Source organism: Nyctibius grandis, chromosome 3 (genome assembly GCF_013368605.1).
Source record: "Nyctibius grandis isolate bNycGra1 chromosome 3, bNycGra1.pri, whole genome shotgun sequence".
NCBI classification, from domain to species: domain Eukaryota; kingdom Metazoa; phylum Chordata; class Aves; order Nyctibiiformes; family Nyctibiidae; genus Nyctibius; species Nyctibius grandis.
Window position 1 is genome coordinate 105,235,112 of NC_090660.1, and position 25,296 is coordinate 105,260,407.

General features: G+C 39.3%; 1 protein-coding gene across 1 annotated transcript in view; it reads right to left on the reverse strand.

The window, feature by feature from the left end:
- ADCY8 (adenylate cyclase 8) overlaps nt 1–25,296 on the reverse strand; it is a 145,874-nt gene that overhangs the window by 8,935 nt on the left and 111,643 nt on the right. Inside the window, 6 exon segments of the mRNA XM_068396186.1 lie at nt 2,461–2,607; nt 6,215–6,373; nt 13,386–13,467; nt 16,401–16,579; nt 17,876–17,965; nt 22,792–22,993. Coding sequence (XP_068252287.1) covers nt 2,461–2,607; nt 6,215–6,373; nt 13,386–13,467; nt 16,401–16,579; nt 17,876–17,965; nt 22,792–22,993 — 859 coding nt within the window.

The window sequence follows — 25,296 nt, forward strand, 5'->3', positions numbered from 1 at the left end:
AGCAGTGCAGGAACTTAGCACCTTACAGAGCTCTTCTCATAGAAGAGTAGTTTTGCTTTCCACTGAAATGCACAGGGATGCATCCCCTGTGAGTTCTTGTATTTCCCACTAGTAATTTTAGTGTCTGACCAATTATATGGATAAACTCTCAATTTCATTGTCTCTCAGATTTTGGTAATCTTAACCCTAGTCCAGTTTTTATGAGCTACCACTTTATGAACATTCCCCATGAAGATGCCCAGGATGAGGAGGGTTGAAGGTGAAGTTATGACCCTGATCTGGGTTCATGTGTAGGTTCTAGCTTCTGGCATGGGAACTGTTATCTTTCTTTTCAAAATAATGCAGGAAAGTCAATTACCCACTTGTGCACTTTTTTTCCACTTATGAAATGAAGATAACCTAACCTCTACCAGAGGAGTAAATTGAAAATAGATTCTTCAAAACTTGTGAGAGGCCTTAGGTACTTGCTGCTCAGGATGGAATTAAAAAAAAAAAAGAAAATATTTTTTTCCTAATCTCTTTTTCTCAGTCATATGCTTTCCACTTTCATCTTTTCCTCCAGTACCTTACTCTGAAGCCCTTGGAGACATTTGCTTTTCAAAACAAAAAACACAAACTAAAACAAAAACTCTAGGCTAGATCCTCAGAGAGAGAGGTGTTTAGAGTAGGACTGAGGCAGAACTAAATAAATTAAAAAAAAAAAAAAGACACTGATTCTCGAATCTTCATTCAGCTGTATTCTAAACCCCGGAGAGGTCTGAACTCTGCCAATGCTTTAGTTTTCTGGAAAAAGTTTTCTGGAAAAAGTTTTCAGTATGCATAATCTATGGGCAGAATCCTGGTCCAGATGCAAAGACTGAGTATTCCTTCTTGTCTTCTCTCAATAACTCAATCTTTTGCATTCTGATAATATTTTTTGAGTTGAGAGCCAAAGTGGTAAAAGATATTATCTTTCTTTCAAACCATAACCTAAGTGGAGTTTTTCCCTTCTCTGTTTCAGACAATTGCTCCATGTTTACATAGCTCATGTGGGATGTGAGATCCAGATCCAGCTCCTTTTGAGGCAACAAATTATGTTTTCTTGAACTGCATCTTAATTTTAACCTGACAAGACATTCATCACTTCTCCAGTTAATACTCTACCACAATACAGAAATGAATTAAAAAATTCCTTGGGATAAACAGAGATTAAACAAAACATGGCTTTCTTGGGTAGGAATTTTTACTGTTTCTCGATGATTTCTTGCTATCCATGTGCCCTCTTCCCTGCTGCCCAGTTTAGTACTAATGTTGTGTTAATCAGCAGAATTCTGAAAAGGATGTCTTTTTTCCACTTTCTCTTTAAATAACTTATCCAAAAACAGAGTCACAGACCAATGATGCCACCTCCACCTCCCCCTTTCCCCCACCCTTTTCTATCTGAACCATTCCAGTCTGGCACACAGATCCAATCTCACTGTTGAGTAGACATGGCTCAGATTCTGCTTTGACCACTCGGGGAGCTCAGGAGGGCTACACACTTCTGAAAACTGCTTGCAGTGTACAGGTTAAAATTCCCCATGCTAGGTAATTTTGGTCTTACTTTTGCACTCTTCCTAGTTTTAAAGTTTTTTCAAAGCTTTTCATTGGTGTATCCTTTGTCCCCTTAGTTCCTCTTGGGCTCTTTACAGGACAAAGAGCTTCTTAAGCTCTTAAGCTTCCTTAGCAACTAGTTGGCAGAGCATGCAATACCAAGTATGCAACTTGCTCCTGACTTCCTCTTCACTTTCCAGGTTTTCCTTGCTTCAACCTGGTAATAGCTACATTGAGGATCATAAATTCATTTTCCTTTCTATGTCCTTTCAGTTTAAAGAAAATTTCCCTTCACCTCTGAATTCCTCAGTAAAGCAAACCGCTTTACTTCATTTACCTCTGTATAACATCTGTATACTTCATTTACCTCTGTATGATCAGACAAGTCTTCTCAGTTAATATGTCACTACCTTTCATTCTCTACCCATCATTTGATTCTGAGCTGTGTGCTTCACATTAACTTGACACTGTTTTACCTTTAACATTCATTGAGTCCATTCAACCAATGTCTTCAAAACAATATCCTTATCTGTTTGGATTTAGACTGCTACTTCCAGAACTGTTGCAAATATCTTCATCCTTCTTTCTTCTACAGAATTAAGGCATATTGTACTTCTAGATACGCTGGAGCAGATTGTGCCTTTATTTATGCATGTTCATACTCGAGTAACTCTTGATTTCAGTCACTATCTCACTAGGTCATTCAGACCAAAGTTTGGCAAGACTAAGCACAAAAAAGCAAAATACACAATTGTAATGGGAGTAAAAATACTAGACAATTATTGGAAGCAGAACAGTTACGAAATTTGATAATTTAGGATGACATATTTGGTATTTGGGTACTCATTGTTTAAGCACTATCAGATTTTCTCTAGTAGGTAGTATTACCTCATCAAAGTCTGCAATGATTTCGTTCAGCAAGCGCAGACACTCTACTCCTTGGTTATTCATCTCGGTCTGGGAATAGAAGTCAGCAAATCCAGGAATAGAAGCAAACATCACACCAACAGCATCATAGGACTGAGAGTATAATTCCTAAAAGAACAAAGATGAAAAATGAGTTGAAGTGGTGATATAGGGATGAGAATGTAATTGGCTGCAATTAAAATAGGTTTCTTATTTTTTCCGTGCATAATATCTTAATATCTGAGGTTAGCATTAGTACATTAAGTGTTAGCCAAGTTCAACAGGAGGAGGCTGACAGCTCTCACTTTTTTATCAGAGATTATATGCAGAGTTTGTCCTTTCTTTGAAAGTCTGCTCTTTCTGCTTCTGAGGTCTGGGGGCTACACCAGCAAAAATGAAATACAATTTTTCATTTTGATTCATAAGGGGAACCACTTCAAGAAATGAAGGATTCATTTGCAGGTGTGAATACCAGAGAATCAAACACTGTTAGTCAAGTAAAAGGAACCTAATGTTTATTATTTATTGTTTAAGTCTGCCTCATAAATGTTTGCAGTTGACAATATATTTCTAAATTTGTTGATTAGCAGGGATCAGATGGGACCATTTAAAATGTCTAATACGACCTTTTTATAAGGAGTCCTCTCAGCACATTTTCAAGTGGATAATTTATACTTCACACTCCTGCAGCTCTTTACAAGTTTGTTTATTCACAGGCTTTCAGAGAGCCCTTACTCTATGATAAACTGTGGTTCTCCTAAGGTGACTATGGAGCCGTTTGGTTGCCTGACTCTGGGAGAGGTTTCTGCTATGAGGGTTTGGAAGGAGGGAGAAAAAGAAGTGAGGGTGATAATGAGGAGGGTGACTGGGGACAGAAAGCAGCTTATAAAAGATCGGACACAGAAGGCTGTTAGGATAAAGTATGCCCTGGGATAAACTGCCACTTATGTTATTCATATACATCACTTGTGTACTGAATGACAGATTTATTTATGGATGAGTTCCTGTCATTACATATGTGAAAATGCAGTCAGTTCCTCTCTGAACCAAACAAACTTTTAGGAACAAAACTATTTTCAACATTAAAAATGCCAAGGACACCACCCCCCAACAACTCCTGGTATGCTTTTCTGGTGGCTAATGTACCAGAACCACATGCATTCTCTTTTGTTTAATTTTTTTCTAGCTTCAACTTCTGTAGTTTTACCCAATGGCAGATACTTTTATTTCTGTTCTGGGACTTCTGTTATGATGTTCTGACCTGGAGTGGTTGCTTCTCAATGTCCTTGTTAGTGGGTTTTGGAAATTTTAGTGCTCTGCTCTCATGATAAAAGGACTTACTGCTGGAAGCCATACACCTAATGTGAACACCTCAGGCTCCTCTTCCTTCATCCTGCTTCTCCCTAGAAAAGCATCCTGAACCCCTGACCTTCCCTTTGCTATGCTGCTAATGCTGTTACTTATCTAGACTCTTTAATAATGTGTCTTACAGTAAAAATGGGAAAATTCTGCTAGTTCCTAAGGACACTGCAAAGCTTTGATTGAGAAAAAAAATGACTGATTCCCTTCCTGCCCTTACACTTTCTTTCACTGAATAACACCTACAGGGTCATGGTAGCCATACTCTAAGGACACTCTTATTCCCTTTCATAGGTATAGAAGAAAGTAATGCACACATTAGTTCATAGATGCTTATGGAAAACTAGACAATATGTGCTAGGAGAAGCATATTGACACTCAGGCATACTCTTTCCTTAGATCATGAAGATAGAAAACAACTGGCTGAGCCTTCAGCTGCTCAGATTTTCTATTTTTGGTAAGAATCATCAAGACAGAAATAATACATCCATAAGAAAATGCTTACAGTACACATTTGGGAATTCTTTTCTTTTGAGAGCAGAGAAATTAACTTAATGGCCAGACATGAACTGCAGGATTGATTGTACTGAAATCTGGTAGACCTTACAGCCAGCTGGCTCATGCATAAATCATCCCCAAGTATAGTCACTCTGGAAATTGCCTTACAAAAAGCAGGGGCGGTAGAATTGAATTCAGTAGCAAATTATTGAAGCATCAGCAGTGATCCATGGGGCATCTGTTTGCTTTTGAACATTATTATGCATGTGAGTGTATGTGAATGAATGTGTAAGAGAGGACACGTATTCCCTGAAAATCCATAACGCAGATATGCCAGAACACACTCATGGCTGGTGTCAGGGTCTGCTCCATTTGGAATGAAACATTTTAACCTGATTGCTTTCACACACACATTTTCTCATGTGCAGAGCAATGTTTTTATGGCAGCTTAATACCCACAGAGTGTAAAATTCCTCAAGAGGCTGATCCCTAAAGTGCCTTTCTTTGTAGCTTCTCACTATGTCATCCTTCCCTCGGTGATATTTGAAATCACATCTTCAGAACACAATGATTCCTCATTGTGCAGTCTTATTTGTCTGGCTACATCTATTTCCAAAATGTACAATTAGAAAAGGGTAGCCTTGATTCCTTTTTGCTGCACAATGAGCAGATATGTCAGTGCTGGCAACCTGAACCCTGCAACATTTGTCACCTCTTCATTGTAAAAGATACTTCCAGCATAACATGAGAAAATTCTAGTTTCATCATATAATAGCCTTTATTCACAGATAATATTATAATAGGTATTTGCCTTATTTCAGATAAGGAGTAAGTGACTTACTACTGTTTCCAGAAACAGATGTTGAACTCTCCTTTATACCTTCAGCAACCTCTCCTCAAACTCTTTTAGAAGTATCCAGAGACTTCTTTATCAAGCTTTTCTTTGTGTACTACACTCTTTAGGACCACAGACACAAACTATGTTTCTGCAATGGGTATTTTGTTAACTGCCCTAAAGAGGCAATTCAGGGGCAATATTAAATGTCAGAAATGTTCTCTTGGGTCTGAAGATGCAAAAGGCTCAGGTCTGTTTTGCCTGTTGTGCAGATTCCTTCCATAATAACTGTCAGGGCTGTAATAATACTTCTGCAACACTGGGCTATCTTAAGTTTGCACAGGCATTGTGTTAAATTCACATATCTTTTTTAGGAATACTAGATTTTCATAGATTCATAGGCTGGAAGGGACCTCTGAAGGTCATCTAATAGAGTTCCCATTCAAAGCAGGGTCAATTAGGTCAAGTCTTTCATGGCCTTGTTCAGTAGAGGGCTAAATATCTCCAAGACTCTCTGAGCCCTGATGCAGTGACCACTTTCCCAGGGATTTTTTTTCCCTTGTATCTAACTGGGATTTTTCTTCCTGCAACTTATGTCATCACCTCTTATCCCTCCACTTGCACACTGGAGAAGAGTTTGGCTCTTTCTTCTTTATAAACGCCCATTAGGTAGTTGAAGACAATGATGAGATTCTCTTTCAGCCTTTTCCTCTAGAGGCTGAATGAATCCAGCTCTCTCAGCCTCTTCTCATATGTCATGTGCCTCTAATCGTCTTGGTGGCACTTCACTAGACTTGCTCTAGTAGGTCCATGTGTCTCATACTGGTGAGCCTCAACCTGGAAACACCACTCCAGATGTGGTCCTAAAAGTGCAGAACCCTTTACTTTAAAATGTGAATGTTTTTTTAATGTGGATCAGGTAACAAATATGGGCAATATTTATGTAATGAATCTTATTGAGAACTAAGTTCTAACAATTTCCTAACAGATCTGGTTTTCTTTTGCTAATTAGACAAAAGTATCAGAAATAAAACTGGTACATACTTCATTATCCCGATCCTTCTCCAGGAAGTGACGGGCAACGTGACTGGGTAAAATATTCCGTAGCATATTTTCATTGTGCTCCCTTAACTCCTTCATTTCATTGATTTCTTCTTTTGCTTGAACACGCCACAGAAAATCCAGCCTTGCTGTGTATTCAAGCTGTAGTTCCAGAAAGAAAAAAAGGCAAAAATAAAAACTGGCAAGATAAGAGTAGACATTGTATTGTCATCCTGGCAGGCTGCTTCTGTCCTGTAACTGCCTTCAGTGCTGCTGAAGACATTTGACTGAAAAAATTTGATTTCATTGCCAGAAAAAGAGATTATTTGTTTGCCTTGTGTATGGTGAGCATCTCAGAGGAATCTTGGGCAAAATAATATTGGTCATATTACAGTTATGGCTATAAAATGTCACAAAATTATTTTCTTTTTAAACACCTCTTTATTAGATAATGGAGTCAGACAGAAGATAAGTACTGGAAGACAGTGGTATTGGTATGAAATAAATATGTTCCCCTTTTCATGTGTTTTCAAATGAAATGTGTTTCATGAGAAATTAACACAAAGGTCATTCTAAACACTTTGTAGAGACAGGTACCTTACTTTTCGAGGATGACCATCTTTCAGCAAAACTACATATAACAACCCAACACACTCCCAAAGAAGACTTTCGAATCTATGGCACCAAAATGAGGCATTTCTACTGTTAGGACATGCAGTTATTTGAAATTTAAGTCTTTTAAAAGATAGTAAAAGACATACTATTTGATACCCCCTTGAATACTCTGTCCCTGATGTATTGTGAACCCAGAGTCTGCAGTCACAATTTAGTACATGCACAGACAGTGGCAGTGCCTGATACCCTCAGCCACAAACAAAAGTTAAATGGTTTTCAGTGCTGTATGTATACAGAACGAAAGGAAGATTCCTGCACAGCACAGCTTATATATGCATATATATATATGTATTGTGTATTTTTACATATATACATATACATGCATATTCATATGTACATAAATGGCAACCGTCTGCCAGCTGAAGTGGGGAACATGTCGAAACAGCATGGTGTTTGCCTGAGAAACACGTGTGTCAGCACATGGACAAGACCAACACTGCCAGAACTTTGGGGTGCATTACACTGATGGAGAGTTTTAATCAGATTTTAAGGTAGGTAATACTGTAGCTTGCACAAGGGGTGACTTCTTAATCTACGACCTTATTGAAAATGATGGAAATATATCTGTGCGCAGTAAACTGAAAGAGAAAATATATTGTGAAGCTTGAGGTGCTCTAACCAGAGATAATCAAACACCCAGCAGAGAAGCATATACCAGCAAATAAATGCATTTTACAATTGGGAGAGACATCAAATGATTTGCCCAAAGGTGCTGGGATTAAGGAGGTGGTTGGGGTACAACTCACCTGCCAAGCTGAAGTAAAGGGCAAGCCTGCAGTGGGTGGGAGTGACTAAGAGGGGGTTCAGGCATTGTTTAGTGACTCATCTTGTCTACACTTTTCATCACCAGCAGTGACCAACGGCAAACTGCTCAGAAGAAAATGCAAAGTACCTTGCAAGGGTGCTTACAGGTTGACTGTGCTCCAGGGAGCTTTCCTTCCTAAAACTAAAAGTGAGCCTGGCTTGATATAAACTTCCAAAGCTTGTATGCATTTTAACAATGATTTGCTTGCCCTCTGGATGCTATTGCCACCTTTATAAACAATTAATCTCTTTTCTAGTTCTAGCATTTTGATCTTCTATCTTGTGACTGTTAATTCCCTAAATTAATTGCACCAGAAAACCTGTCAGGAAGAAGTTTTTTTAAATAACTTTTTTCAACATTTTTCAGTTTCCTTCCCCCTTCCTTTTGTTCTAGGTGACAGAGCCCATACCGGATCATAACTGACTTTTGTCTCTACCAGCTGACTGAGAAGGCAACACTGACTATAATTTTGCAAGGAGTTCTAAAGGTATTTTACAGGTTGGCTTGGAGCAGGAGCTGCTGGTGGATTCTGAGTTCTTTGATGATTCAGTTACCTAATGCCACTACAATAAGAGCTTTGCAAAAAACTGTAGTACAGTTTTTCACAGCTGATTTTTTTATGCTGCTGTACAGGAAAATTTCACATCTCTAAACCTAGCTGAGAATAGCAACAGCTAATTTTTACAGTTGAGATGATGTCATTCTGGTTGTTTATAATCACATTGTGACATGAAATACTTTTCTTGCACTGTCAGTGGACAACTGAGATGACACTGTCAGTTCAGAGGTAAAAGGCTGTACTACATATGAGGTTTGAGAAGAGAAAATTTTAAGAAGATGCTTTGCTAAATTCTGATATTTGTTAAAACTGACAGAAATAAAGGATTGAGTTTTGAGTTTATTTTTTGATTGTGTAAAGAAATATTCCTGGGCACAGTGGTGCCAATAAAAATGACTGCAACATAAATCTTGAAATGTCCAGGTTTTCTTGCCCTGATATGTAGCTCTATGAAACACCCCTAATTCCAATAATGAGTGAAGAAAATAGAGAAGGTGTATTACACAGCCTAGCAGTACCTATGTCCTCTAAATGCTAAACAACCCAACCTCTCTGCAGATAATTGCCACATGCAAAGAAAGCGCAAGATAAGGATCAGCATTTGAGGGGCAGAATATTTTCTTTAGAGAATGAGAAAAGAGGATTTACATCCAAAAGGGAAACTTCAAACCACTGAAAACAGTCTAATTCTGGACGAAATGAGCAATATCTTTTCTTCACTACACTAAAATCTGAATATGGAAAGGGTAACGAAGAGGCCTGAAGCATAATAGAATTAGGTATGTCTCTTCCTCGCTTTTTCTCTTTCAATTTGAGCAATCTCCTCTTTGCATTTCCTCATTCTTCCCCTTTTTCCCAAGCATGAAGAAGGTTCAGGGGATCATGCTTGTTGCATATAAATTGCCATGTAGGGATGTCAGTCCTTCTTTCCTCCCACAAGGCTTTGTAGAGCCAACCTACAGCCCCGACATCCAGAGGTTATTAGGCACATAGCTGTCTGTGCCTTCCCTGTCAAAGTTCAAGTCTTCCTTTGTACCAAAGATCCACAGAAGCAGAGGAGCAAACCAGTCAGTCAGTCAACACTTGCCTACACCGGAACACTCATCTGGTGTAGGCAAGATCTACACTCAGATCTACGATCTAAAAGAAACCAGAGAGGATTTTGCCTTCTGTTTTGTAACACTTCTTTTTAGGTCTAATTGGGGTGGAGGAAGAGGAAGGACTGAGTCTGCTGTGCACAGTTTTATTCCCTCTTTGCAATTGTTAAAACCTTCCCTTTTAAAGTAATTGCAGAAGGTTTCACTGAGGGTTATTAGGCTACTTATATTGTGTGTTTTCACTAGAGATGTTATTTCTAGTAAAGAAGACTGCATATGGTAATGTATTTTGATAAGGTTTTAAGGGATAGTTTATGTTCATACAAAATGTTCTACTTAACTCATTAAAAAGATAAAGTAGTAAGTGAACACATTTTATAAGAGAATAAGTCTAGCCTCGAAATTATCCACAACATTTCTGTCGTGTGATTTTCTCAAGTTTAGCTTGCAGAAACACTGCTATAAAATATGTATTACTAGTGTTAAAAAGATGTACTTCTGGATGAAATTGGATTTCTAACAGGGAAATAGTCTATTTAGTCTGATGTTATGTAACAGTAATACAACTATTTTTAATTATGGGTTTAGCACCAGAGACCCTTGAGGTTTATCGGCTGAAGTGCAAGTAAGAGTTTAAGAAAGCTCTGAGTCTGATTAGACAGTCTCACACAACATTTTCTTGAATCTAACTTAAAATTATACGTGCAAAAGTGGGGATTAACTTTAAATCACAATGGATAAAGAACAGTAGTTAGTTGTTCAGAAATTAAAGGTCTATAAGCTTGGTCTTACAAAAGTCATCTTTTTTTTAAATCCACCTAGAATGAGGCAAGTTTTAAGCTATTCTACTTCAGAATACTTTTGCAGTTTGCGAGAAGCAAAGCTGTGCTGGAGGACAACTTTATTGGATTTACTGTGCTCCCCACCAACTCAGACTATTGAAGCGATCTTCTTTTAATGTGCTCTGGACAAAATTTTATATATATTTTAAATTTGTATTTATACAGAGACCTTTAGGTTAACTCTGTAAAAGGAAACTAAGCAATACAAGGAAATGTTCCTGGACACTGCTGGATATTGTTAAATTGACAGAGTGGCCCTGTGAATCGTTTGGGAGAACATGCAGGACGTAGCACATCTCAGGGACAATATCCAAGGGTAGTTTGAATGCAGCCATCTTGTTTTATGGAATGATGGAAAAAGACTGTGCTGTGCTAACAGGCCTCTGGGCTGGAATTAAACACCCCAGATCAGGTTTATGTAGAAGACAGACATTTACTCTCAGAATTTTGATCCTGAAGAGCATTGCCTGGATTCTGCCTAATCCTTGCTCTACCTAAACTCCTTTAGGGTTTTCTTTCTTAGTACTTACTCTCACTTTAGATGATTCCCAACCCTTAGATTTGTATCTTTGTGTATGTTAAGAGTCATTGAGAGTATTATAAGGCTTATCCCAAATTTGGGATGTTCAGCTCTTATTTGTTGCATATGTTCCCTAAATGGGCTTTATGTCTTGATAAAGGTGTTTCAAAGTACACTGTTTTCTGTCAAACTTAAATCTGGAAAGGTGATGGAGCAACTTGTTCTTGGTGCTGTCTCTAGGCACATCAAGGACAGGGGGATCATTAGGGGCACTCAGCATGGCTTCACCAACGGGAAGTCTTGCTCAACCAACTTGATAGCCTTTTATGAGGACGTAAACCGGTGGATAGATGATGGTAAAGCTGTGGATGTGGTCTAACTCGATTTCAGTAAAGCGTTTGACACGGTCTCCCACAGCATCCTCGCAGCTAAACTGGGGAAGTGTGGTCTGGATGATCGGGTAGTGAGGTGGATTGTGAACTGGCTGAAGGAAAGAAGCCAGAGAGTAGTGGTCAGTGGGACAGAGTCCAGTTGGAGGTCTGTGTCTAGCGGAGTCCCGCAAGGATCGGTTCTGGGACCAGTTCTATTCAATATATTCATTAATGACTTGGATGAGGGATTAGAGTGCACTCTCAGCAAGTTCGCTGATGACACAAAACTGGGAGGAGTGGCTGATGCGCCGGAAGGCTGCGCAGCCATTCAGAGGGACCTGGACAGGCTGGAGAGTTGGGTGGGGAGAAATTTAATGAAATATAACAAGGGCAAGTGTAGAGTCCTGCATCTGGGCAAGAACAACCCCATGTACCAGTACAACTTGGGGGCAGACCTGTTGGAGAGCAGCATAGGGGAAAGGGACCTGGGGGTCCTAGTGGACAGCAGGATGACCATGAGCCAGCAGTGTGCCCTTGTGGCCAAGAAGGCCAATGGCATCCTGGGGTGGATTAGAAGGGGTGTGGTCAGCAGGTCGAGAGAGGTCCTCCTCCCCCTCTACTCTGCCCTGGTGAGGCCGCATCTGGAGTATTGTGTCCAGTTCTGGGCCCCTCAGTTCAAGAAGGACAGGGAACTGCTAGAGAGAGTCCAGCGCAGAGCCACGAAGATGATTAAGGGAGTGGAACATGTCCCTTATGAGGAGAGGCTGAGGGAGCTGGGTCTCTTTAGCTTGGAGAAGAGGAGACTGAGGGGTGACCTCATTAGTGTTTATAAATATGGAAAGGGCAAGTGTCAAGAGGATGGAGCCAGCCTCTTCTCAGTGACATCCCTTGACAGGACAAGGGGCAATGGGTGCAAGCTGGAACACAGGAGGTTCCACATAAATATGAGGAAAAACTTCTTTACGGTGAGGGTGACTGAACACTGGAACAGGCTGCCCAGAGAGGTTGTGGAGTCTCCTTCTCTGAAGACATTCAAAACCCGCCTGGACGCGTTCCTGTGTGATATGGTCTAGGCAATCCTGCTGCGGCAGGGGGATTGGACTAGATGATCTTTCGAGGTCCCTTCCAATCCCTAACATTCTGTGATTCTGTGATTCTGTGGACACAAAGCACATTTCACCCCTTGCTTCTCCTACTCATTCATTCCTCATTTCCTCAAAAAGAAGATAAAATGAAGGAAATTACAAGAATATTGAATTCTTGCCTTCTTTTTGCTCTTCTATGGAAGGAATGGAGACCGTAGGTACCTGCACAACTTATAAACTTATTGTAATGTTATAATAAAGTGTATAATATTGTGTCATTAATCACAGCAACATTCCTCTCTTATTGCCTCACTCAAATTAGGATTGAGAAATGCTGGTATTAATCAGCCTAATGCTCTTGAAGGGAAAATCTTTAAGCAAGTTGAACATGCAGGACAACATCTAAGGGTAGTTGTTGCTGCTTTCTTTAACACAGTGGTCCCATTTGTCTTTGTGTGAACAGAAACTGCCTAAAGTCAGCATGTTTGACATGCAACAGCCTGGAGCTTGCCAGCCAGAAGCACTGTGGAGGAAACACCCTGCTTTAGGTAGCTTTTACTCAATGCTTTTTTTGTTTTAAATCTGAATTTGTCATACTTCACTCTCCCTGTGCCTTGTGTATGGATTTATGTAATACCTGGTTTCTCAGTTCCTCCTTGAGGATATCAATCCCAAAACTCCGAGAACCCTAAATCCTGGTTATGATCTAGGTCCACATGAAACGATCCTTGCAAGTAGTCCATGACTCAAAGAAGTTAGTGTTCATGCTTAACCACAAATTTTCCTCATTTCCTCTAATGTTTTTCCTCTATGAACATACTAAGCTATATTATGGGAGTTTTATTATTTACTGTTTGTTATACCCTTTCTTCCTTTTGGTTTTATGCCTACTCAAGTGCACTGAAGCAGTCAGATGCCACTGGAACTGTACATGTACCAAAGATAAATGAAGTCCCGTTTGTTCCTTTAATTTCTATTGGAAAATGTAATGTAATGTAACTTGCGTATTGCTGAATATAATGTTGTACATGTTCTTTAAGAATGCTAGGCAGTGTCAGATGTAGGCTTGCTTTAATCAGATTCTGCATATGGTTTATTAAATTGTTAAAGTTCATATGCTCAAGTGGATAAAAAGGCAGTTGGTATTTTGAAAGTAATTATTGTCACATCCTGCAATTGCAAATGATATAGGGAATGGTTAAAGCAAATGTTTGCGTTACCTGTTGACCATGATAAAATACGGCTAAAAGGAACATTGCCATCAGTAGTAAAGATGCCTCCTTTGTACCCAGGAAGTCTGTGCTGGAAAAAAAATCCAAAGTAAAATACAGTTATTGATTTGTCAGTGTTTTAATTGTTCAGAAGTTTCATTTCATAATGCACCCTGGTACTTTTTGTTGTTCTTTAAAAAATCCCCTGTATTTGAAAATTTAACTTAGCAATAATTAGTTCAAGAGAACAGGAGTATAATTAGAGTGCTCACTGTTTGGAGACAAATGTATTAAATAACTAAATTGAAGCCTATGGTAAGTATACAGAAGGGGATGGTCTTTCTCTTTCAAATGTGATATGCAAGCTGTGTGTCAGTCATTCTCTTTTCCTGGGAGCTTGGTAAACAACCATGAACATCACAGCCCCTGCAGAGTGCAGGAGGTGGCGGTCTGGATGGGGAAAGATTGATGCTGGATCTGGGAAAGCAAAACTTCCAGATTGTCAAAGTAAAAGCCCAGTGAATAGGCCTAGAGATAAAAGATGGACCCCAAGATATTTGCTGAAAGTTAAACATCCCTGTATTGTGAGAAAGGTTTGAAGAAGATGACAGGTGAGTCAAGGAAGGAGTTACAGATCAAAGGAGAATCAAAAAAATAGCAGTCATTAGGACTGGTATTACTGAGCCACAAAGAGGAGAGCAGAGAAGAAATGTCTGCCTGTGACAGGGGAAGTAAAAGAAACTCTGGCAGAGAGAAGCAAAGCAATGAAGACGAGCCAAGAAGGTACTGACTATGTTAAATCTGCTGTATGAAATTGCTGAGATACTGTGTGTGGAACATGAAGAAAGTGTGACAAAATAAGGTGAAAGGGGTCCAGAGCAGGTAAAGTGGGTTTCACATGTGAGGAGAAATTATAGTTATGTGGGAAGATGACAAAACTGAAGAAAGTAAGTATCTCTGTAATATCAGGGGGGTGGTTAAAAGGCATGTTTTCTGGGGGAAAAAGACATAAATGAAGAGGTTGGGGAACTGGTAGGGCCAATCTTATAGTAAAACAAAAGGGAGAAAGAAACTAAATTTGGAGGTGAATCGAACATGGATACTTGGCAATTATTTTGTTGAAGGGAGATGAGGAAAGATGAGAAAATGGTTAAGAGGTGCTTAAAGCTTGAAGTTGTGAAAAAAGTTCATAAAAGAGTGAACAAGGAGTAGAAGTTGGAAGAGACTTTGAGACACTCTTCTGTCTACCTTGAGATCTAAGAATAAAGTGAAGTCCAGACCCTGTATCCATTTTCCATAGTAATTTTGAAAAAAAGATCAGATTATATTCATCAGAGTAGAACTCCTATGACAGTGAAATTAGACAGAGAAAGAGCAGAGCTTGATGAACACTAAACCTTCTTGTGAGAGAGCTAACTGAACTGACTTTGTAGGCCTAACAAAGAATTTACTGTGAGGAAATGTACCACTATGGGCTGAGTCATCAGTATAGAGCAAAAGACAGGCAAAAACCATCTTTATCATCTGCAAATAGTTTGCAATTCAAATGTTTCCCTTTTTGAACTTGTCTGAAATACAAACTCCCAAAGATTTCATTCCAGGATGCCCCCTTGTACATTGGCTAAGGGCAACAGCCTGAAAGGTCTTAGTTATGAACTCATCTGTTATTGCATATTGTGGTAATGTAGCTATAGCCACAAATATATGAGCTAGATGAGTTTTGTACAGAGTTGCAAAAGCTTCTATTCAAGTAATTGGTATAGCTAAGAAAACATAACTTTCGGGGCATGCAGCCTTGAACCTCATGCTCCCTAATGTCAGCGCTGAAGTTCAAGTCCTTGTCCTGAGTGTGGAGCATCTCAGCTGAGTTCCCTACGTCCTGGGCTGTTGGCTACTGTAGAAGATATTCCTGGCTCTTTCTTATTCTTCTGTGATAAAAGTCAGTGGAGAGTTTCATTGACACAGGGAATAGAAACTACTCTGAATTCTTTAAGATTTTCACACAAGGCAGAATCTTTCTTTGCCGTGCTTGATTAGTGACAAAAATTAAAGACAATGATAATGATTTCTACTTCTAGTTACTTAGCCAAACAATTGCTTACTGCCATTTGTCATATTTGCTGGGCTCTGCTGTGAATATGCTATGTGTCATATCATTAGTCTGTAGGAGCATGACTATCATTAGAAAAAGGAATTGCATCCCGAATCTTTACTACCTTGCTGCTGTAGGAAGCTAGCAAGGAAATATATGCATGCAGAACCTTACTATGTGTAAAGATGTGGCTGTTGTGAGAACTAATTGCACTAAAATCCATGCTTTTCTGTCGTTCTGAGGATCTTCATCTGGCACGCACTTACATGCATAAGCAACTGCAATACTAAATTGATGAAGTATCAAAGATAGAATAAGTGTTTCTCTGAATGAGCTAAATCACTGCTGCTCGAGATTCAGTTATTGCAACACTTGTTGTACCTTTGACTCTGCAAATTACTGTGGCTCTTCTGTCCTCCTCTTCAATTCCGCTTACTGGGAAGGAAGACTGGGAGAAGGAGTCTGTCCTTCAAATGCCTTCATACAAAATGGGGTCATCCCTGAATTCCCTATATCTTTCACAATTACAAGTTATAGTTTGAAATTTATACAGTTAAAACCTTGTCCATAAAAAAATCAATTGTTCATTCCTGTTTTCTTAAATTCAGGTGAGAGTTTCAATCAGTACCTTGGGAGTTTTCAAGAATAGAAGTGACCAATGAATATGCACTGTAATGCATATTTTTAGCAACATGGATAGACTCTGGGAGACATAAGAGATAAACCCTGCTCAATATTTAAATGTCCTCATGAAATGAACATTTTAATAAAAAAGCTTGAGAAAGTATCACATTATAAATCTTTTTGGATTAGTCATTGCCTTTTGCAACCATCACTCCATACTAAACTATGGTGCTATCCAATACATGTATATTCTGGCAAGACTTGACCCATTACATTATTAAAAGCAGGTCCTAAAAGGGGCTGTGAACACTTACTCTCCATTGTGGTTGAAGTTGTCATATTGCAGAAAAAGGGAAGCATAAATGGTCTCAGTCAGCAGAGAATAGATCGCAATCATGATGAGAAGTACTGCCAGCTTCAGGACAGAGTTGAGGCGAAGAAAGACTGCACAAGTCACCATTGCCAACACACCAGTGAAGACAAAATACTGAATAGAAAACAGAAGTGGTTACTTGCTGTGATCAGTGACTACATATTCACTCCATAAATATTTACATAAATGATCAAGTGATCAGAAGCATAAAAAAAAGTGCACTGGATTTCAGTGCTCAGGAAGGTCTTCTTATGGTACAGAACACTTTGAAAATAAGGGGTTTGCTAAAATAGAATGTGAAATTACAAATTCTCTATTTTGCATGGCACCTTCATGTTAGCAGAAATACTCCTCTGAGCCTTTATGGCATTTCATTATATTAGAAGGGAAAGGACATCCTGTATAGTGAAAAGAGGAAAGGGAGAGATGCTGCATGTAGTAGTTTGCTAAGGAAAAGTCAACTGAGAAAAAATAAATTATATTCTTTTGGATTCTGAACTTCCACAAGACCCATATTAATCAGAATGGGAGACTCATATTCCTGCCTTATTCCTTTTCCTATGTTACTTGAAGAGAGGATAAAGCGACAGGTTTGCGCGGGTTTTTATTTTTAATTTTTTTATTTTTAATATTGCAGGTCTAGCTTAGTTACATTACTCTCTTAAAATGTGATGCCTGGAATTTTTATTCATATCTCATTTTCTTTCTCCTCATTGTGTCATTTTTCTCAATGATTTGTCATCTGTCAAATGCAATCCCTGCAGCTGATACTGGGTATAGAGACACAATCATGGCCATGAGCCATTCAGATTTAAAATAGCAACATCAACACCCACAGTCCAAATGTGGTTTAAATTAACTCCTACCATACAGCTTTAGGAGAGATAGCATTAATTTTTCTGAGTACAGTTTTTCTTTAGTACATTTCCTCTGTACGTACTTCTTTTGTCTGCACATGACCAACCCATTGATTTTGTTGCCTCCTTGCTCATCATAGAGAGGATTTTTTTTGCTCCAAATGCAAATTCAAAATAACTACAGCAGAATGACTGCTGATTTTGCTATGTAAGAAGTATTAGTCTCCATTAACTTCATACGAATTAAGCAGTGTGTTTTATTGCAGTAGGTTCATTGAATTGGTGCTGGATGTGTTTCCAACATAAAGGTTCTGTATGAAGTTCAAAGGTTGAAACTTGGTTGTAATGCCCCATTAGACCACAGGATTAACTCCTTCTGTAACCTGCCTCTGCTTTTTCTATCAGCATATGGATAGATGCAAAGGTTCAGCTTCACAGTGTTGTTGAGGCACCTGACTCCACCACCAGAACACAGGTCACTGATTCCTGGTAGTGGTTGCCATGTAATCTTTGTGGATCTGTACCTCAGATTCAAAAGTTCCCTCAGAAATACCTCAGGATAGGAACAGATGTCTGTAAAAGATGCAGATGAATTGAACGTCTGGTTCTTCAGGGCTACTGGTTTGTCAAAATCACACCATAGCTGTGAAGAAAGAAAACAAAATCAGGGCTATATTGTGCACTGGTGATTGATTAAATTCTTGAGTGGCTGGCTGGCTGCATTCAGGGATGGAACTGGCTGACCTGCTGCTCTCTATGCCAGCTCCCTAACTGGCACCAAGGACTAAATGGATAGTAAGAAGACCTACTGTGGAGATGAAATGGAAAGTGGGGAACTATTCACACTACAGACACTCAGCATCAGAGTAGCCTTCTGATGCTCTCTTGTTGCCAAAAGGGAAAGATGAGCTCCTCCAGGAGTTTCAGAGGACTGATGTTGGACTCTTAAGAATTACCATCTCAAAATGTTTATGCTTTGCTATGAACTATAGAGAAAATGATTTAATTGGGAGCATAAAAACAGACTGCATGTGTGCACTTGTCTGCAAGCAGGTTTTTTCTGCTACGTTACTATGGACAGTGTTATCCTTCTACATGTGGGACAAAATCCCATGGTGTCATGCAGAATTGGCTTCTACCAAAGCATAGTGTGGGCCCAGAACTGCAACTCTGTTGCCTAGAATACAAGGGAATGAAAATTCATTCATGACACAATGATTTTGAGAATGTAATACTGCCTTTTGCTGTTATGACCTGCATTCATGTTAATGGTATTTCAAACCAACTGTATTAAATATAAACAAAACAGCAGTGTTGAGCTGCAATACATTGTGATCTTAGAACACAGGAAAAAATCATTAGTGGTTTCATATTTTGACAGTTAAAGCAGATGAAGTCTCCTGTTACATATATTAATCCAATCTGGATGTTTATACTAGGTCATTTCATCAACCTGGTATGTACAAGCTGGTTCCCCTGTCTTCTTTCCAACAGAGTTAGAGAGTTTGTTTAATGAGGCCCGATTTCTTATAATTAAATTCTAATGAATTTTGAACTTGGAACTCTCTTGTTTGTTCTTCACAGAATCACAGAATCACAGAATGTTAGGGATTGGAAGGGACCTCGAAAGATCATCTAGTCCAATCCCACTGCCGCAGCAGGATTGCCTAGACCATATCACACAGGAACGCGTCCAGGCGGGTTTGGAATGTCTCCAGAGAAGGAGACTCCACAACCTCTCTGGGCAGCCTGTTCCAGTGTTCGGTTACCCTCAGGGTAAAGAAGTTTTTCCTCATATTTATGTGGAACCTCCTGTGTTCCAGCTTGCACCCATTGCCCCTTGTCCTGTCAAGGGATGTCACTGAGAAGAGCCTGGCTCCATCCTCATGACACTTGCCCTTTCCATATTTATAAACATTAATGAGGTCACCCCTCAGTCTCCTCTTCTCTAAGCTAAAGAGACCCAGCTCCCTCAGCCTCTCCTCATAAGGGACATGTTCCACTCCCTTAATCATCTTCGCGGCTCTGCGCTGGACTCTCTCTAGCAGTTCGCTGTCCTTCTTGAACTGAGGTGCCCAGAACTGGACACAATACTCCAGATGCGGCCTCACCAGGGCAGAGTAGAGGGGGAGGAGAACCTCTCTCGACCTGCTAACCACACCCCTTCTAATCTACCCCAGGATGCCATTGGCCTTCTTGGCCACAAGGGCACATTGCTGGCTCATGGTCATCCTGTTGTCCACTAGGACCGCCAGGTCCCTTTCCCCTACGCTGCTCTCCAACAGGTCTGCCCCCAAGTTGTACTGGTACATGGGGTTATTCTTGCCCAGATGCAGGACTCTACACTTGCCCTTGTTATATTTCATTAAATTTCTCCCCGCCCAACTCTCCAGCCTGTCCAGATCTCTCTGAATGGCTGCGCAGCCTTCCGGCGCGTCAGCCACTCCTCCCAGTTTTGTGTCATCAGCGAACTTGCTCACAGTGCACTCTATTCCCTCATCCAAGTCATTAATGAATATATTGAATAGTACTGGTCCCAGTACCGACCCTTGAGGGACTCCGCTAGACACAGGCCTCCAACTGGACTCTGTCCCATTGATCACCACTCTCTGGCTTCTTTCCTTCAGCCAGTTCACAAGCCACCTCACTACCCGATCATCCAGACCACACTTCCTCAGTTTAGCTGCGAGGATGCTGTGGGAGACCGTGTCAAACGCTTTACTGAAATCGAGATAGACCACATCCACAGCTTTACCATCATCTATCCACCGGGTTACATCCTCATAAAAGGCTATCAAGTTGGTTAAGCATGACTTCCCGTTGGTGAAGCCATGCTGAGTGCCCCTAATGATCCCCCCATCCTTGATGTGCCTAGAGACAGCACCAAGAACAAGTTCTTTCAGCAATTCAGTCATCTCTGCAATGCAGCAGCATTTTCTAGATTGTCTGTGCAGTCCTCCGTGATAACATATAGCTAATGGTACCTTCTGCAAGTTTATGAGGTGTACAGAACCTCTCTGCAGGGCAGAGTGCCATGAGAACCACTCTGGGTGTCTTTTTAAAACACCTTCAGGATGAGAAACTATTTTACACACAGGAAGAATGCACTTGATGTAAAGAAACACAAGACTCATTTGCCCCCCTGGTGAAATCAAAACCTTGTGGCTCCTGTTAGAAAATATCTGAGTCTTAGTCCGCTCCAACAGGATGCATTTGAATTCAGTGGATGCATTATAGCTCAAGGGGGAGCTGCATTACCTGTTTTTAAATACATGCAGGTCCCACCTGAGTGCTGCGGTCCGCAATATGGAACCTCACTGGCTGCTGTGGTACCTACTTCATGAAAGTCACTTATTTTTTTTTTTTAATGGGGTACAGGAAGCAGTTAAAAGTAAACTATTATTATGGCAGGATTTTGACATATGAAATAATGATGTTATATGTGGTTTCCTGTAGAGGTCAGGACTCGGTGACTCAAGTCATGGCCATTCTAAATTTATGACAATAAGTATAACTGTTTACTGCCTTATAGAAACCCATTGACATGAGAGTAAAAAGAATTTTATTTCTTTTGACTGTTTTTGGATTAGGCATCCCACAAGATTGCAGTGGACACAGTCAAAAAAAAATGCACAACAGGTCAGGGGGAAATCTCATTATTATCATATCCATAGCAAATTGGGTATGGATAGCCCTTTGGAGGTCATCTTGTTTCAAGAGCAAGATTAATTCTACTAAAATCTTTCCTGGCAGATATCTGTCAAACATGATTTAAAAAACTCTAAATTCTGCAACACTCCTTAGTGATCTATACTTCAATTTACCGCTGTCCTTATCTTCAGGAAGTTTTCAGCCCTATTTAACTTCCTCTCTTTTACTGTATTTGTATTTTCTCTGTAAGGATAGCAATCAGTGGCTACATTCTTCTGTCTCTGACTAACTCTTCTATCAGTGACTGCATGGTATCCCTACAAAAACAAGACAGATGCTGAGTCCTAGCGTATTGGCAATCTGAGTTCAGTCATGGAAGGATGACAGCAATAGAATGTAATAAAATCTCGTATCTGTTAGCAAAAGATGGGGCAAACCCTTGAAGTATCAGACTTCAGCATACTTACTGCAATAATATAATAATAATATTAATTATTACAGGATAATTATTGTTGCTGTTGTGTTGTTGTTATTGCTATTACTGTCACCAACTGTTTTCTTGGTCTCATTGAGAAGGAAATAAATATTTACAAATAATAAAGTTCAGATGAAAAAGCACTGCTACATCCATAGGCAAAAGGTGCCCTACAAGAGGAAAGCGAGACGAAAATGTTATTTTAATCTATCAGTGAGATATTTACCTTCTTCTTGGCTCAGGCTTCAACATCTGCCAGGTTGTCTGACATGATAATATGCCTAATTCATGCAAAGCTGTCTCATATTTCTGAAGACATCCAGATAATCAGGGCTCTATTGTATTTGTGTTTGTTTTATACATGTCTTACAAAGACCCCACTCTTTTACCATGTGACGTTGTACAGAGCCAGGCCCACAGTATTCAATTGCCAATATTTTTATCTAACCACAGGTGCTAAGCAAAGCTTGGTACATGTGTTTCCTCACTCATATATATCATATATATGATATAGATACACTGATGATATAGATATATTGATATATATCAGCATATATCAGATATACAGATAAACTTCGCGGTAGATTTATCACACTTTAGGGTCTTAGTGGAGATGTGCATATTAGGAGCCCAATCAGACTAAAATACCTGTGTGGGCAACAGAGAGAAGAAAATCTCTTTATTGGGACCAGTATGATCAAAAGAATTCTTAGGGGATACTCGTTTTCCTGCACTGACTCTAAAGAAAGCTGAGAGTGCCTGTGCCCATAGTTTGGTAATTCAGCTATGGTGAATCCAGGCTGAAGGGGTTTGTCAAACCACTAAATGAGCAAAACAAGGTGTGTTTAGAACCCATGCTTTTTAACTTCTTTTTACATGCTATGGTTACTGACTCAGCTTGACCTGCTCAGTCCTTTCTTTGAAGGTATTTTCTGGGTTCGTTGACACTTCTCTTTTTTTAGTAATCTCATTAATGGGAGAACTGTGAAATGAGGAATTTAATATCTATAAGCATTACTTGGATGATAGCCTTTAAGAAAGTATACCAGCCTGTCAGAAAATTACAAATGGGTATATCTACCCTCGAAGGGTAGATATATTGAACAGAAAATAGTGAAAGGGTTTTAGAGACAGGTGGTACTCACGAGGGAGAAATAATTAGATATTTCAGAAATACATAGTTTAAGCAACAGATTGAATTTCTTGAAGCTGTGGTACTTTGCCTTTTATATTTAAAACATAGCTGGCTTATAAACACATTAATTAGCAAGTCCTGTAGCAAGCTTAATAATTCATAAACTGTCTTTTCCTGTATAATATTCCCTGATTCCCTATAAGCTTACAATATTGATGATGGCTCCAAGAAAATTAATCAGAATAGATGCAAATATAATGACATTCCTGGCCAGGTAGGTCTCATTAATCCAGCAGCAAGTTTTCCGGAGCATTAAGGGTAAACATTTGTAATCCTCTGCTGTAGTGATTAGCACAAGAGCGGAGTGCAGCATAATCAGAATAGAAAACTGAATGACCATTGGTATCACCCTGGGAAGGAAAAAAAAAGAGAACCCAGCATTAAACTTCAACGCAATATCACTGCTAATAAAAATAAATGTGTAAACAGTTAAGACTAGGAAAAATCAGTTGTCATAAATCTGAGACAATTAGTCTAGGAAAAAAACCAGAGAAAGCAAAGATTTGTTCATGTTCCATAGGTCTGCCGTTGCTTCACATGGTTTCTTGCTGAGAAACTGCTGTTGAATGAACAAGCTAGGGAAATCATTGCCAGTGCTTCTGTCTGTCTATATAGAGTCTGAGTGGCAAGAATGTCCCTTCTTTTGGGACTCAGTTGTTAAGTTTCTTTCATAACAATTCTATTCAGCCTGTAGGATCCTGATGCCACTTATGTATGAGCTGGATCCCACTCTAGTAGGCTAGTTTGGGGGCAGTTTAGGAGACTGTTATTTTGTGTACAGCACAACACAGGTGTCTTAAACTCGTACTATAGTGAGGGTCATAGACTAAAGTGAATACAATAATGCAGCCTTATTTCTGGCGTAAGTCAGAATATGATAATTACAGAAATGCAAGATTCCCCTCATTTTAATTAGCAGTGGGTCAGCTGCAGCTAAGAATCTCATCAGTTTCTAAAATAGCAAAAGAACTGATCTACTGTTTTCATGGAAGCCCTTTAAAATGTAAAGCAGATGAAAAGGTGTTCTATGATCCAAATATGTTTAAATAAAACATGTCTTTTGGCATACCCCATAAACTTTGTTGCAAATCCTTAATCAAGGATTGTTAAGTGCATACACAGAATAGACATTTAATTCCTTTGAATAAACCATTAAAAAACATACTTTCTTCAAAGCTAACATTCATTATATTTTTTTAAAATGTATTCCTTTTTCTTTCTTAATTCTGGGACCTGAAGTCAATCAAGTAACCGATGGGGTTGGGAAATACGGTAAATTGGTTTACTTCACTAAGAAAGCACTCAGCACTTCACCAGCCAAGTTTTTCTCCCCATTTGTGCCAGTCATTGTCCTTCTGTGTCTCTTTTCTCAAAGAGCAAACCCGTGAAAAAAAAAGTAACTCTACTGCTCATGCAGACTTCTCCCCTCTTCACTCTGCTTTGCCACTGCCTTTTTGCTCTAAGGAGAATGATTAAACTTGAGGCTTTGAATGAAGTAATTAAAATTTCTAATAACCTAGTTGTATACGTGCCAGTACACTAGAGTGATTTAATCATAATGTCTCACAGAAAAAGTCTTTGAAAATGGACTATCAGGGTGGTCCAGGGACAATTCTACACTTCCAGGTGCCTAAATGTAGGTAAGCTATACCCTGCTCTTTAAGATTTTGTTACCCATCACGTATCCCTCTTCTCTTGGGCTATGGCGCAATGCTATTTGTACACTTGTGCCCTATGGCAAGACAAATTTAAGGGTGTAAGGTGGAAATAGAAGTGAAAAAACATAGCCTTTCTTTCCTATTTTTTCAGTAGGTTAGCGAGATCTGCTCTCTGAATCTGAATAGACCATACCTCAACCTACCTGAAATTCTCCTCAATTTAAGGCTATTCAAATTTGGCTTTAGAAGAGCAAATTCTAAACTCAGATAGACCTGAATTCGAATCTGTGATTTGAGCCTATTAACTTAATTAAAGCTTTCACTTTAACAAAATTTCACTGTAAACTAATAGGTATTTAACCAACAGGAATATAAGGACATAGCAGGACAAACTTGAGAATCAGTCTGTGTGGGAACTGGAATTTCTTAGCGCTGGCCATGTTTGCAGCTGAGGGACAGAGTCCAAAATATTCGCACCAAGGAGACACCAAAGATGTACTGGGTAGTTTATGTGAAAACTGTGAGTACATCTTCCTCACAGTACTGGTGTTTGTAGAAAATACCCTGAGAAAACAGGATAAATGAAAATGTTTATCTTCAAAAAGGAATATTTTTTTTTGGGAAAAAAGTAGGCATAAGTCACAGTAGATGTGGGGAAATGACGGTCTTGTTGAGGGAAAAGACATAAATAACATATGAAATACAGGTGTCAAATTGAAAGAGATTTAAGTGCAGAACTGTACTCCTGTATTCTTTAGCTTGCTTAATTTTAAATATTATCTTTTATAAGAATGTTCTGATTTTTAATTCTCTAATTCAGCTGTGATGATAGAGATTCATAAAAATTAAATCTGATGGTGTTTTAAAGACAATATTTGGATAACCATTTTTTCTTTCTGATCATCCAAACAGACCTGCTGGGACAACGACTCTTTTAAAGTATCATCAGGACAGAATAACATGCAATTTGCTTCAAACTTTCTTGTCTATCACCT